Here is a 13,330-nt window from a genome sequence, read left to right on the forward strand (position 1 = left end):
TTTGGCTATATGAAAAGATGTGGAAATGGAATTTTCAGTAAAAATAATTTATTTCAACACTGAAACTTCTTAACAGCAGACTAACATTAAATGCAGAAAATATAAGATAACAAACAGTAAATTACATACAAACCAAAAGGATTAAACAAAAGGAAACACAAAATATATACAGATAGATATAATTCCTTACAAAAAATATATATGAGAAAAAAATAATAAATAATTATGATATCACCAAGCCTCATACTCATAGCCACTTTCACTAGAGATGTTCTTGGCCAAATATTTGCAAAGTTCTGCACCAAACACAAAATATATGGACAGTAGAATAGTGCCATTGAACTCCAAAGTACCAAAAAAAGTCACAGCTTCAACATGGGAATCTTATCCATGGAGGCCAGATTCATCTTCATGTCAAAGAGAATCTCTGAGCTTTTTCGTAAACCGCCTGATCTTGACTCTTCTGTGTTGAGTAGTATAGATATAGAGATAAGAATGCACAATTTGTATTATGAAAATCTTCTATCTTTTTTCACTTCACTTGTCGCACACCGACTGTTTTTAAACGAAATCTATACTGTGGTTGGTCTTCTTCTTCATCATCGTCATCTTCGTCTTCACTAGAATCATCTTCAACTCTATCCCACCTTCCATAGTCCAATGTAGAATGTCCCTTTGGTTTTGGTATTGATTGCCACCCTTTGGGATCTTTTTCTGATAACCCTTTATTCTGCTGTGGTTGAGGAGCAACAACTACAACTTCAGCTGTAGGTTTATTCTTTATTGAGTTAACTATTTGATTCTTTACTTGTTGTTCGGGTGAAGAAGCCTTCTTGCTGTGTATATTTTGGGAGGTAACAACATTAGCATTAGCATCAGCATCAGCATCAGCATCAGTTGTGATCCTTTTAACCTCGGTTTTCAGAACTGTTCCTGCGGATGTAACCGTTGAGATTTCTTCCCCTCTACACTTCTCCCCCTTAAACTCGTCTATAATTAGCTCGTCTTCTTCCTTTTCATCTTCTTGTTCTTCTTCCTCTTCTTCTTCTTCTAACTCGGGTATTGGAGCAAGTGCCTTTCCTTGAGCAAGAAAAGAAAAGAAATCTCTTACAAACTGCTAATGCTGAATTGCTAATCTTATAATTTGTTTAACATGTCATCCCTAATAAATTCCAACCCAAAACAGCAGAAGTATATTTAAGAGTACGTTTGGTTGAGAGGAACGAAAACACGGGAATTAGAATTGGGAATGAGAACAGGAATAAGAATAGAATACTCATTCCACCAAAATTGTGGAAAAGTCATTCTATTCCAATACTTTTAAAAGCAACCAAACAAAAGAATGAAATGAAAACTGATTCAACCAAAGTCCTATATCAGAATTAACATGGAAATTTTGCCATGCTTTATTTTAAGTCCTATAATATGATAAGTTTTAGGTAGAAGAAAAGAATAGATACCAGTTGTGTTCTTAAACGTGCTTCAAGGTTTTGATAAACTTCAGATGATGGGTTTAACTCAATGAGCCTATTAACATCAAAAAGTGCTGAATTGTATTCTTTGAGTGTCACCAGGGTCTGAGCCCTCAGCATCAGAGCTCCAGTATGATTCTGATCAAGCTCAAGAACTGAGGTGCATTCCTCTGCTGCCTGATAACAAATATAGGGTCAGGTCAGACTCAGAACAAGGTCAATCTGAGAATAAAAATTATGTATAATATACCAAAATGCAGATACACTTACTTATCATTCCTATGTGTATTAAAGATATTCATATATATTTATATATGTGTATATGTTTCAACTCAATGACACTATCAAGTACCTCTTTTTCTTATAACTCAATAAAAGATTCCAAATTCAATAACTAATAGAATAGTAAGTAAAATTGCCTAAAAAATAAAATTGTTAAAATCCCAAAGATTGAGAATTTATAGAAAAATTCATAATTATGATTGAACCCCAGAACGATTATTGAGCAATAACACTAAAAAATGGAGATTTAAAACAAAATTTAAAAAAATATGATAAAGAAAAAGATGAACCTTATTGAAATGGTGGAGTTTCAAGTAACAAGCGGCTCTGTTACTATGAAGGGCAATCTTCTGGGGTTTGGTCTTGGCCATGGTTAGAGCTTCAGTGTAAAACCCTAACGCCTCTTGGTACCGTCCTTCCCGGTACATCAGGTGGGCCTTCTCGATCTTGTTCGGCGGCGGCGATGCCATAGTCGGCGGAGGAGTACGAAGCTTTTGGAAGCTTAAAGCTAAGATTTTTATTTTTATTTTTTGAAATTGAATTTGAATCTCAAAAGAGACATAAAAAGAAAGAGAAAAGAGAAAAGTTTACAACTTTGAATTGAATGATAATAATTGCGTTGTGATTAGAGACAGAAGATGAAGCTTTTGATTTTTGATTGAGACAAAGTTTAGCTCTTTTTTATATTATTCTATTTTAAAAAATAAATAAATAAATAAAAATGGTACTTTTATATGAAAATTTAAAAAAAAAGTAGGTGGCAACAACATGTGATTACTTCTTCGATCCAACTACAACCTTTTACATGAGATTGAGATCATAGTTTTCTCTTTCTCTTTCTTATTACAATTCATATTTATAATTATGTAGTTAAAAATTAGAATGAAAAAAAAGCTAAATTGCAAACAGTAATTGATCTGAATTTGTTTTTTTTTTCAAAAAAAATCTGAATTTGTTGTTGACTAAGATATTCCCTAAACTAGTTCAGCAAAAAATGAGAAAAAAAATATATGAACTTCTGAAAAATTGTTGCAAAAATGAAATATTTAGAGATAATCACTCTGCCAAAGCTTCGTACTGTTGTAAAATATAACCACATTTTTATCTTGTTTTCATATTGTTTTACTATATTTTTATGTTATCTTCATACTATTTTATTGTATTTTTATGCTGATTTTATGTGACGCTTTAGAATTATAATTAGAAATAAAACAGTAAAGAGATTTATAAAAATGTAAAATTTTGGTTTTAACTGTATAAATATTACAATTAGACAAAAAAAATGATATTTTCTGTATTTTTTTTTTCTGTTGAATATCTGGTAAGTTGTAACCTCTCAAAGGCACCAAAATGGTGTTGTTTTACTTGGTGATGACATTATTTTATGTATTTTAGCCAAAAAAAAAAAATTAACCTTTTTGCAATTTCCTCAAAATAAATAAACAAACAACACTTATGGCTTATGCAAAAGAAGTGGTCACTAGAGTTACCTTAATGACAATTTATTTAGCAAAACAATAACATTATTAACTCTCATGAAAGTGTTAAGCCACTAAACTAAATTAAATTACAGAATTTGCTATAGCCTAAACACAACAACCAACTTTGGAAAATGATTTCAACAATTGCAGTTTGTTCTAAACATTAACATCAAGAGCAGGCAAAGTTTGGCACATAATCTCGACCGCACGATCAAGTTCCTGCTCGGTTATGATCAACGGCGGCACAAGCCTCACCACATTACCTTTTCCAGCAGTTAATATCAGAAGCCCCGAGTCTCGACAGGCATCGACAAAGGGTGTTGCTGATACATCCAACTCAATTCCAACGATTAATCCAGACCCTCGAATTTCCTTCACATGTGAATTCTTTCCCAGTTTCTGTTCTAATATGTCTTTCAAGTATAGACCTTTTTTAGAGACACTGTTCAAGAAATTAGGATTTGAGATCTTATTGAGAACAGCAAGAGCAGCTTTGCATACAAGAGGTGAACCAGCAAAAGTGCTTCCGTGGTCACCATAAGCCATCGCAGAAGCAACTCTTTCGGTCAAGAGTACAGCTCCAATGGGTAGGCCACCAGCTAGAGGCTTGGCCAGTGTCATTATATCTGGGAACACACCATAAGCTTCATGGGCCCAGAGATATCCAGTTCTGCCTAAACCACATTGGATCTAACAAATGAAGCAAAAATTTCAATCATAACATAGCAACTACAAGTACCAATGCTTTCAAAACAAGCAGTAACTATAATGTTGTATTTGTATATTATAGAAAGAAAATTTGAAGATTTCTACCACAAGTAGCATAGTGTACTATAGAAACTATAATATATGATGTTGTACAGATGACCTTTCAAAAATGTAATTTGGAAGCAATTAGAAGATTTAAGGTTGCCTTTGGTTAGAGGTAATGGAATGGAAGACTCCCGAATTTGGAGTATCTTGCTTTCACATAATTCATATTTACAGGGTTCAACAAGCAATCAATATTTCACGATAAGGATGTAGTACTATTTGTATTGAGATATCATTCCAATAGAATGAGTTTTTCATCGTTTTGGTGGAAAGACTATTCTATTTTGAAATAGAAGTAAATGGCATTCCTATGCTTAATAATTTTTTTATGTATTTTAAATTTTATTTTATTCTATTCTTATTCATGTGTTTTCATTCCTCCCAACCGTACCATAATTGTATAGTGATTACCTCATCAAAGATCAGAAGAGCACCGGCATCATCACAAGCCTGGCGTAAAAATTGCAAGAACTCCTTAGTGGCACTATAAATGCCTCCTTCGCCTTGAATTGGTTCAACAAAAACTGCAGCAGTTTTCCCAGGCTTGATCAAATCTTTTGTAGCTTGTATGTTTCCATACTCGGCAAATGTCACTCCCGGCATGACAGGTTGAAAAGGTGTTCTGTAGTGCTCTTTGCTTGTTAAAGCAAGAGCACCCATTGTTCTTCCATGAAAACAGTTGGTGAAAGAGATGAACTCTGTGGCTGGCTCTTTCGAATCAGGATTTGAGTGTCGTTGAAACTTCCTCGCAAATTTAATGGCCGCTTCATTTGCTTCTGTTCCAGAGTTTGAGAAGAACACACGATCAGCAAAAGAAGAATCCACTAGGCGCTTTGCAAGCTCTACCTGCCTCAATGTCAAAAAAAAAACTTCATAAGGGCCTTAAGAGTGATTTGATTTGGATGGATTAAACACATTTAATCATAACACTTCACACATGAAAAAAAAATCAAAATGTTGGTAGTCTTCCAATATCAATGCCTAAATAACAAAACAAAATAAAACAGAATCCACTACTCAAAAAAAACTGCTGAGATCAATTTATTCAATTTTTTCCTGAGTTACAATAATTATTACATAGTTTAGTAATTAGATTGTACTTTAAGATATAAGTTGTGTTTGGATAATAAGTAGTAATCACATAGTAATTAGATAGAAAAATCTAAACATAGTATTATTTTGTAATTACACACACTCAAACCTTGTAATTACTTCGAATTAAACTCAATTCTATTTACAATGTGGCTTTCCAAACACCCTGAATCTGTTTCCATGTTCTTCAAGTAATTGAGAAAAAGGAAAAAACTTCAAAATTAGCATACATTTCAGGTTGTAATCTTTCACATTTGTATTGTGTTTTTATTAGTAAAGTTCTTTCCTCAACACAACAATAAAAAACCCATAAGCCATCAAGCTCAATCTTATGAGAGAAATGCTTAGATTTTCCAGGTTGCCAAACAAGCAAAAGAAAATCAACAATTAAAGCTTTACTCAGAAACCAAAACAAGAAATAGCAATGAAGAAAATTCACAAACCTGAGGAATGGAATAGTAAAGATTGCTGACATGAGTAAGGGTTCCAGCTTGATCAACCACAGCCTTGAGCCAATCTTCATCGCCATGACCAAGAGCATTAACAGCAATCCCAGAACTCATATCCAAATACTCTTTCCCTTCAACATCGTACAATTTACACCCTTTCCCACTCTCCAGAACCACCGGCGACCGCGCGTACGTTCCAACTATCACACGCGCGTCCGTCTCCATAACCTCCTCGCTCTTCAAAACAACACCATCGGATTTCGTCGCATTCTCCGGCGCCTCCACTCTCAAGCTCATGCAAACCGTCGGAGCTCTCCAGCGGCCATTGATTCCAAATGCCGCCGCCGCCGATTCGCGCTGGCGGCGGCGGATATCGTTCGGCTGAAAAGGTGGGGTTTTGAGAGAAACGTAGAGGGAAGTCATTTGCGTAGTAAAGTTTCCTTCTTGTTTTGGGAGTAGAAAGCTGTTTGGTTACCAAGAAAACCAGAGAAAATAGGACAAAGTTTCAATCTTTATAGTCCTTCAGCCACCGGGTGATGACACACTCAGACAAATTTCGAGACTTTCTTTATTATTATTTTATTTCTTTTGTTGAGAATTTATTATTATTATTTGGTTGAAGAACTTAGGGCTAGTAGTCAAATGGTGAATGAGTAATATTTAACTACTCTAATTTCATTTTTTTAAAAGCAATTAATAATTAGAGGGTTAATTTCACAAATGCACAAAAATAATAAAAAAATAACAAAAATACAGTTTTACGGAATTTTAAACATTTTTACAATTTTTTAATTTTATTTACATAAAATACGGTCCTTTATGTTGAAATTTTGTTCATTTGTTGTTAATTTTTTGTTATATGTATGTTATTTTTTGTTATTTTTTTGTTGTTATTTTGTTGTAATTTTCATGTTACTTTTATGTTGTTTTCTTGTTGATTTTATGTTGTTTTTCGTGTTATTTTTTGGAAAACCGTAAAAATGTAAAAAAAAACATTCTTTAAACGTAAAAATGTAAATATTTTACAAAAAATGGTGTCTTATGTAATTATTCTATAATTAAAGGGGTAAGTTGAAAAATACCCTTTTTATTAATCAATTAATCAAATTTGCCTCTAATTTTATATTTATTTGAAACATACCTCTTTTTATATGTATTGTGCCCAAAATACCCTGACATAAGAGAATCACATGGAGAGTATCTTGAAGTGACAGGGGCAAAATTGGTACAATGTTTAAAAAAAGAGATAAAAATGATAGACTTTTAAAAAGAAGGTAAAAATAAAATAGGACAATATAAAAATGGTATAGAGTGTAATTTCCTCTAATTAAATCATGTTCAACAACTTAAATCATACAAATATTCTTTTAATTCCTAAAGAGAAGAATTTGACTAAAATAGGGGGATTTAAGACCTAATATTTTGTGTAATGTATTGTAAGGTCTTAACTAAGCGTTTGAAGGGTGTTCTTCCGTTTGTTATTTTTGATAATCAAAGCATTTTTATTTTTGAAAGATTAAATTCTGACAAAATTATAATTTCTTTTGAAATAATGCATTAACTGAAAAGGTAGCGTGTTAGTAAGGAAGGATATATGACTTTGAAACTTGATAGGAGTAAGACATATGATCTTGTCGAGTGGTGTTTTTTGTGTGCTATGATAGATTTAATTTAGAGATTATTTCACAAATACATAAAAAAAATTATAAAAATATGGTTTTACAGAATTTTAAATATTTTTTACGATTTTTTTAATTTTATTTACAGAAAATACGGTCTTTTATGTTGTACTCTTGTTAATTTATTATTGATTTTTCGTTATTTGTATGTTATTTTTTGTTGTTGTTTTGATGCTATTTTTATGTTACTTTTATATAGTTTTCTTGTTGTTTTTGTGTTGTTTCTATATAAAACCGTAAAAATGTAAAAAAAAAAAAAATTAACGTAAAAATGTAATTTTTTTTAGAAAAAATAGTATCTTATATAATTATCTCTTTAATTTACCAGTGCATTTCTACGGCTAGTTGCATAGTGGGCCTTATTATTCTTGCCAGAGATATTCAACAAAGGAATCTTTTGTCTCCTTATTTGTTTCTCCTCTGTGTAGAAGGTCTCACTTCTCTCATAAAGAAATTTGAGGCTTTGGGAGATGTACATGGTTGTCATGTTTGTAATGGTGCTCATATAGTTTCTCACATGTTATTTGCTAACGATAATTAGGATTTTTGCTCCTTGAACTTTGACATGAACCAAATTATGGAGGCATTTTAATGACCTTAAAAGTTCAAGGGGCATAATTTAGTATATGTCAAAGTTCAGAGAGTAAAAATCCTAATTAGTCTTAAGAAAATACAAATTAATTTTATGAGTAAATTATATTATATTTTCTTAAAAAAATAAAATTATCACGAAGTATAATTTTAAGGAATTTTTCATAAATATATTCTTTTTATATTTTATTTACAATTTTATGATCTAAATTTTCATTTACAGTTTTATAAATTTAATTTTTTAAGAATATAATTTACTATGTTTGGAACGTCGTATTAGGTTGTATTGTATTGTATTATATTGAATTAGATTATATATATCATATTTTTATATAATACTATGTTAAATTTTAATTTATACTAAAATATTATATATTTAGGTGCCCATAAAAGTTAATATCACCTATAATTTTATATAAAAATATTGTATAGAATACAATTTCATATAATACTATACAATACAATACGGTATAATACCACATACCAAACGAACCCTTAAAATTTTAAAATTATAAAAATACAATTTTCTCATTAAGAAAAAATAGTGTGGAAAAATAACTAAAAAACAACATCTTAAAACAACTATAATATAAATAAACTATATATAAACTATTAAATGACAAGAAACAGCAAGAAAAATAACAAAAGAAAAATAATATCCACCAGTTTATTATTTTTATTAAATAACGTATTTTTATTTTAGAAAAAAAAAATCAAACCATAAAAATAAAAATTTCTCCATATTAATATATTTTTGTAATTTTCTTTTTAAAGTTTGATGTACTATGTAAAAAAAAGGGTAAATATCATTTTGGACCCTCTGTTTTACAAAAGTTACCAATTGGACCCTGTGTTTTGTTAAATGACAAAATAGACCCTGTATTTTCTAAAATAGTATAAATAGGACCCTGGATTGATTTTTTGTCAAAATAAAGTTTAATTATAATCCGATCTAAAGTGCTATGACAAAACTGTTTACATTTTTTGTATCTGTTCGTATTAAGCATTGTCTTCAAGTTGGTTGTATTAAAAAAAAAGTTGTTAAAAATTAAGCTCAGGGTCCTATTTTTAATATTTTAGAAAATAGAAGATCCATTTTGTCATTTAACAAAACATAAGGTCCAATCTGTAACTTTTGCAAAACACAGGGTCCAAAATAGTATTTACCCTAAAAAAAAATTCTAATTTTAATTAGTATTATTAATATACAGTGTAAAAAAATAAATAAAGTGCACAAATTAATTCTTTAGCCTTCTTGTCTTTATTTTTTTTTTTTTATCAATGAAGCTTTCATTTTATTGTAGCAAGAGCAAAGAATTTTGACTTTTGTTTGAATGAATCAATGAAGTAACTATATAAACTGTAATTTATTTCTTCTTTGTTACTTGCAACGGTAAAGCAACAGCAAGAGATATATTTATATATATATATATATATTTATATATAAAGCCTGTTTGGCATTGAGTTTTACTGCTGCAAAGACTAGAAGAACATGAAGCAATAAACTTCAAAAAAGGCAAAATGATGATGGTTGGATTGGCCAAGCTCTTGAATTTGGCCATCACCATTAATAATACCAATCTACTAATCATCAACCACTGTAGATTCTTGACTTTCATTGTACAAAACTCCATTAATGAACCCTCATTCAACAACACAAGTATGTGTTCTTTGATTCAACAATGTATAGAGAACAAGTCCTTAACCAAAGCCAGAATGGTCCACGCTCATGCTATAAAGTTTGGGCTTTTAGGTCTCAACGTAGGGAATAAGCTCACTGATGCTTACCTTAAGTGTGGTTGCATTGTTGATACACGCAAACTGTTCGATGAATTGCCTCAAAGGTATTTAATTTCATGGAATTCAATGATTTCTTATTACATTGGTCAGGGCAAGTGTAAGGAAGCTATTTTGTTGTGTAAAAGGATGGTTTCAGAGGGTGTTCTACCTGATAATTTCACATTCTCAAGTGTTTTCAAGGCTTTTTCTGAACTGGGTTTTGTTAATGGAGGGAGGGAAGCTCATGGGATGTCTATTGTTTTGGGTTTGGAGGTTTTAAACAAGTTTGTTGGTTCAGCCATTGTTGATATGTATGCAAAGTTTGGAAAGATGAAGGAAGCTCATGTAGTGGCAGACCGGGTTATGAGCAAAGATGTGGTTTTGTTAACAGCTTTGATTGTTGGTTACACTCAGCATGGTGATGGCGAAAAAGCTCTAAAGGTTTTCGGGGAAATGATTCGCCAAGGAATTAATGCGAATGAGTATACTTTTGCAAGTATCTTGATCACTTGTGGAAATGTTGAGGATTTAAGTATAGGTAAGTTGGTTCATGGTCTTATGGTGAAATCTGGACTTGAATCAGTTGTGGCATCGAAAACTTCACTTCTTACTATGTATTCTAGATGTGGTTTGATTGATGATTCACTAAAAGTTTTCAACAACTTCTTGTGTCCTAATCAGGTAACTTGGACCTCCCTATTAGTAGCTCTTATCCAAAATGGGAAAGAAGAGGTAGCTTTGTCTAAGTTCAAAGAGATGATTAGTAGTTCTGTTCTTCCCAACTCTTTTACATTATCTAGTGTTCTTCAGGCATGTTCTAGTCTTGCAATGCTTGAGTTAGGAAAACAAATTCATGCTATGGTTATGAAATTTGGATTGGATAGAGATAAATATGCAGGTTCTGCTGTTGTTAATTTGTATGGGAAATGTGGAAGTACCGAAATGGCAAGGTCTGTCTTTGATGCTTTAGTTGAATATGATGTGGTGTCCATGAATTTCATGATATACAGCTATGCCCAGAATGGTATTGGTCATGAAGCAATTAAATTGTTTCATAAGATGAAAGAATTGGGCCTTGAACCAAATGAAGTAACAATTTTGAGTGTTCTATTAGCATGTAACAATGCAGGGTTGGTTGAAGAAGGCTGTCAGTTATTTGATTCCATTAAGAACAATCAACGGTTTGAATTGACTAGAGATCACTATGCTTGCATGGTTAATCTGCTCGGGCGTTGTGGGAGACTTGAAGAGGCTGAAGTGTTGGTAAAACAAGTCAGAAATCCAGATTTGGTTTTATGGAGGACACTTCTGAGTGCTTGTAAGATCCACGGAGAGGTGGAGATGGCCGAGAGAGCTCTAAAGCAAGTGCTTGATCTCTCCCCGGACGATGAGGGGACTCACGTCCTCATGTCAAATCTTTATGCCTCAGCTGGTAATTGGAGCCAAGTTATTGAGATGAAAAGCACAATGAGAGAAATGAAGTTTAAGAAGAATCCTGCAATGAGCTGGGTTGAGATTGATAAGGAGGTTCACACTTTCATGGCTGGAGATTGGTCTCACCCGAGTTCTAAAGAGATACTTGATACATTAGGATGTTTGATTGAGAAGGTAAAGATTTTGGGTTACATTCCTGATACAAGATTCGTGTTGCAAAACATGGATGAGGAGGAAAAAAAGAGGTCTTTATATTACCATAGTGAGAAACTGGCCATAGCCTTTGCACTGCGGAAGACTAATAACAAAACTACTACTATCAGACTTTTTAAGAACCTTAGAGTTTGTGGGGACTGTCATTCATGGATAAAATTTGTCTCTAAAGCTGTTGGAAGAGAAATCATTGCTCGAGATGCCAAAAGATTTCATCATTTTAAAGAGGGCTTATGTTCCTGTGGAGATTATTGGTGAATCCATATTGAGATATTTTGTGATTGAATTTCCTAATACTTGTTACTCTTTGATGTAGATTAATGTCCCATATCAAGCTACTTAGAAATGAGACACAGATGCCATTATCAGTGACTAAGCAAACATTTGGAATGTAAGAAATATTTGATAGTCTGTAATATGATATTGCCATTAGGAGAGACCAATCAGTTGGTGCTGCGGTTCTTCGCAGTGACCAGGCTGAAATCATCAAGATCTGGCTTCGGAACCTTTGGCATTTGGATGGCACATTAGCTGAAGCAGCTACAATTTGCAAAACAGCAGAAATCCTTGGAGCCAAGGCTAGAATCAACATTATCTTCCAATCTGATTTGAAGACAGTGGTAGATGAGTTCAAGCCGTGTCTTCAGCCCACCAAAAGTGTTCCTTTGGAAGCCTTGAAGAGTAACTTTGTGGCTCGTGATCTTGCGCGCTGGGCCTGCAGCAATTCCCTTAGAGGCAGATTAGAGCTTCAACAGGTGACAGCTAAAGTGTTCCGCGACTATGAGGAGTTTAATTCTATCTGGGTGTCTCTTCTTCCATTGTTTTTCTTAGTTTTCTTGTTGCTGTTGTAGTTTTTCATCAAAAAAGAAAACAGTAAAAAAAAACTCCCAATTCTCTATGAACTTGGGTTCTCCTGGCCATATTTTTGGTCTTTTCAATTCGATCATAAAAAAAAATACACCCAACATTTTATTTCAATCTTGTCAAAATTATATAATGCAACTACACATCTGAATTATGACAAGTACTAATATTAGTAATTACATAATTATATATACTAGAGTCTCTCAATTATTCTCTCTGAAGAAAAGCATAGCTCTTCATAAATTTTCATCTCATAAGCCACTTCAGTTGAGATAGTGATGTTTTTATTGTTCTGAATGTCACCACAACATACAAGATGTTTAACCATAGCTTGATCCACATATTTCTCAGCCTTATCAAACTCATAATTCTGCAAATGCTCTGTAGCTGTATTAAGATCTTTCTTTGCACCCATATATGCCTTAACACAACCATTGTAAACACTTTTTGTAGACTTGATTTTGGAGTTGTTAGCAGTGTCTTCCATGTTAACTTGCAAGGTATCAGCATGGTTTCTTATGCAGGTCATCATGATAATAGCGAGTTCTATGTCAGTGGCGAATTCAGCGTAGGGATCGGATTGGAGACACTGAATGCAGGTGTCTGGAACTTCGGTAGCGTGGCAGAGGTTTTCGATCAGTTTCGTGTCTGCTTTGACAAGATGAGGATGTTGGTGAAAGAATTGAGAAAGAGTAAGGAGAACAAGAACAAGTGAAAAGCTTTGTGTTTTAGAGTAAGCCATTTTCTTCTCACTCAAGTTTGTCACAACTTGATTAAGCTAAGGCTTATTATCTATGGTTTAAATAGCTTGAAAATTAATGAGATAGAGGAATCAAATGGTTGAGAAATGAGGATCCCACTATAGGCCATTATAGTAAATTGGAGTTTAGAGTCTGCAATCTGCAAAATCCCGCCTTTGAGATTTGCCCATTTCAGGTTATCCAACCTATATACCAATATCATTTTTAGGCATACTTACCAAATTTAGACCTATAAAAAACCACAATGCAATTTGCATAATCATAATAAGAAAGGTGCCAATTCATTAATTCTCTTTTGGCATAAGCCTAGTTTTTGTTGCATTGAAGAATTGTCACAAAGCCAACCCAAACACCATAGCTAGACACTACAATTGTACAACTTTCCATTCTTAGTTCAAAACTATATACAATCACACTGAG

At 32.7% G+C, this 13,330-nt stretch overlaps 4 protein-coding genes across 4 annotated transcripts; 1 reads left to right on the forward strand and 3 right to left on the reverse strand.

The window, feature by feature from the left end:
* Positions 1-141: 141 nt before the first annotated feature.
* LOC115711502 (uncharacterized) lies at positions 142-2,433 on the reverse strand. Its single transcript, XM_030639847.2, has 3 exons — positions 2,045-2,433; positions 1,461-1,649; positions 142-1,075 (listed from the first exon to the last, which is right to left on the reverse strand). Exons 1-3 carry the CDS (start codon positions 2,222-2,224, stop codon positions 533-535), a joined length of 912 nt encoding a protein of 303 aa, XP_030495707.2. The 5' UTR covers positions 2,225-2,433; the 3' UTR covers positions 142-532.
* Positions 2,434-3,255: 822 nt separating this feature from the next.
* LOC115710204 (acetylornithine aminotransferase, mitochondrial) lies at positions 3,256-6,291 on the reverse strand. The gene is made up of 3 exons (XM_030638550.2): positions 5,584-6,291; positions 4,460-4,894; positions 3,256-3,925 (listed from the first exon to the last, which is right to left on the reverse strand). The coding sequence occupies exons 1-3, from the start codon at positions 6,010-6,012 to the stop codon at positions 3,392-3,394; spliced, it is 1,398 nt and encodes a 465-aa protein (XP_030494410.2). The 5' UTR covers positions 6,013-6,291; the 3' UTR covers positions 3,256-3,391.
* Positions 6,292-9,307: 3,016 nt separating this feature from the next.
* On the forward strand, positions 9,308-12,342 carry LOC115708920 (pentatricopeptide repeat-containing protein At5g65570). Its single transcript, XM_030636945.2, has one exon. The coding sequence runs from the start codon at positions 9,381-9,383 to the stop codon at positions 11,541-11,543; it is 2,163 nt and encodes a 720-aa protein (XP_030492805.2). The 5' UTR covers positions 9,308-9,380; the 3' UTR covers positions 11,544-12,342.
* On the reverse strand, positions 12,233-12,945 carry LOC115708921 (pectinesterase inhibitor). Its single transcript, XM_030636946.2, has one exon. It carries the CDS (start codon positions 12,889-12,891, stop codon positions 12,343-12,345), a length of 549 nt encoding a protein of 182 aa, XP_030492806.2. The 5' UTR covers positions 12,892-12,945; the 3' UTR covers positions 12,233-12,342.
* Between the last annotated feature and the right edge of the window lie 385 nt (positions 12,946-13,330).

This window comes from Cannabis sativa, chromosome 3, assembly GCF_029168945.1.
Source record: "Cannabis sativa cultivar Pink pepper isolate KNU-18-1 chromosome 3, ASM2916894v1, whole genome shotgun sequence".
Classification (NCBI taxonomy): Eukaryota; Viridiplantae; Streptophyta; class Magnoliopsida; order Rosales; family Cannabaceae; genus Cannabis; species Cannabis sativa.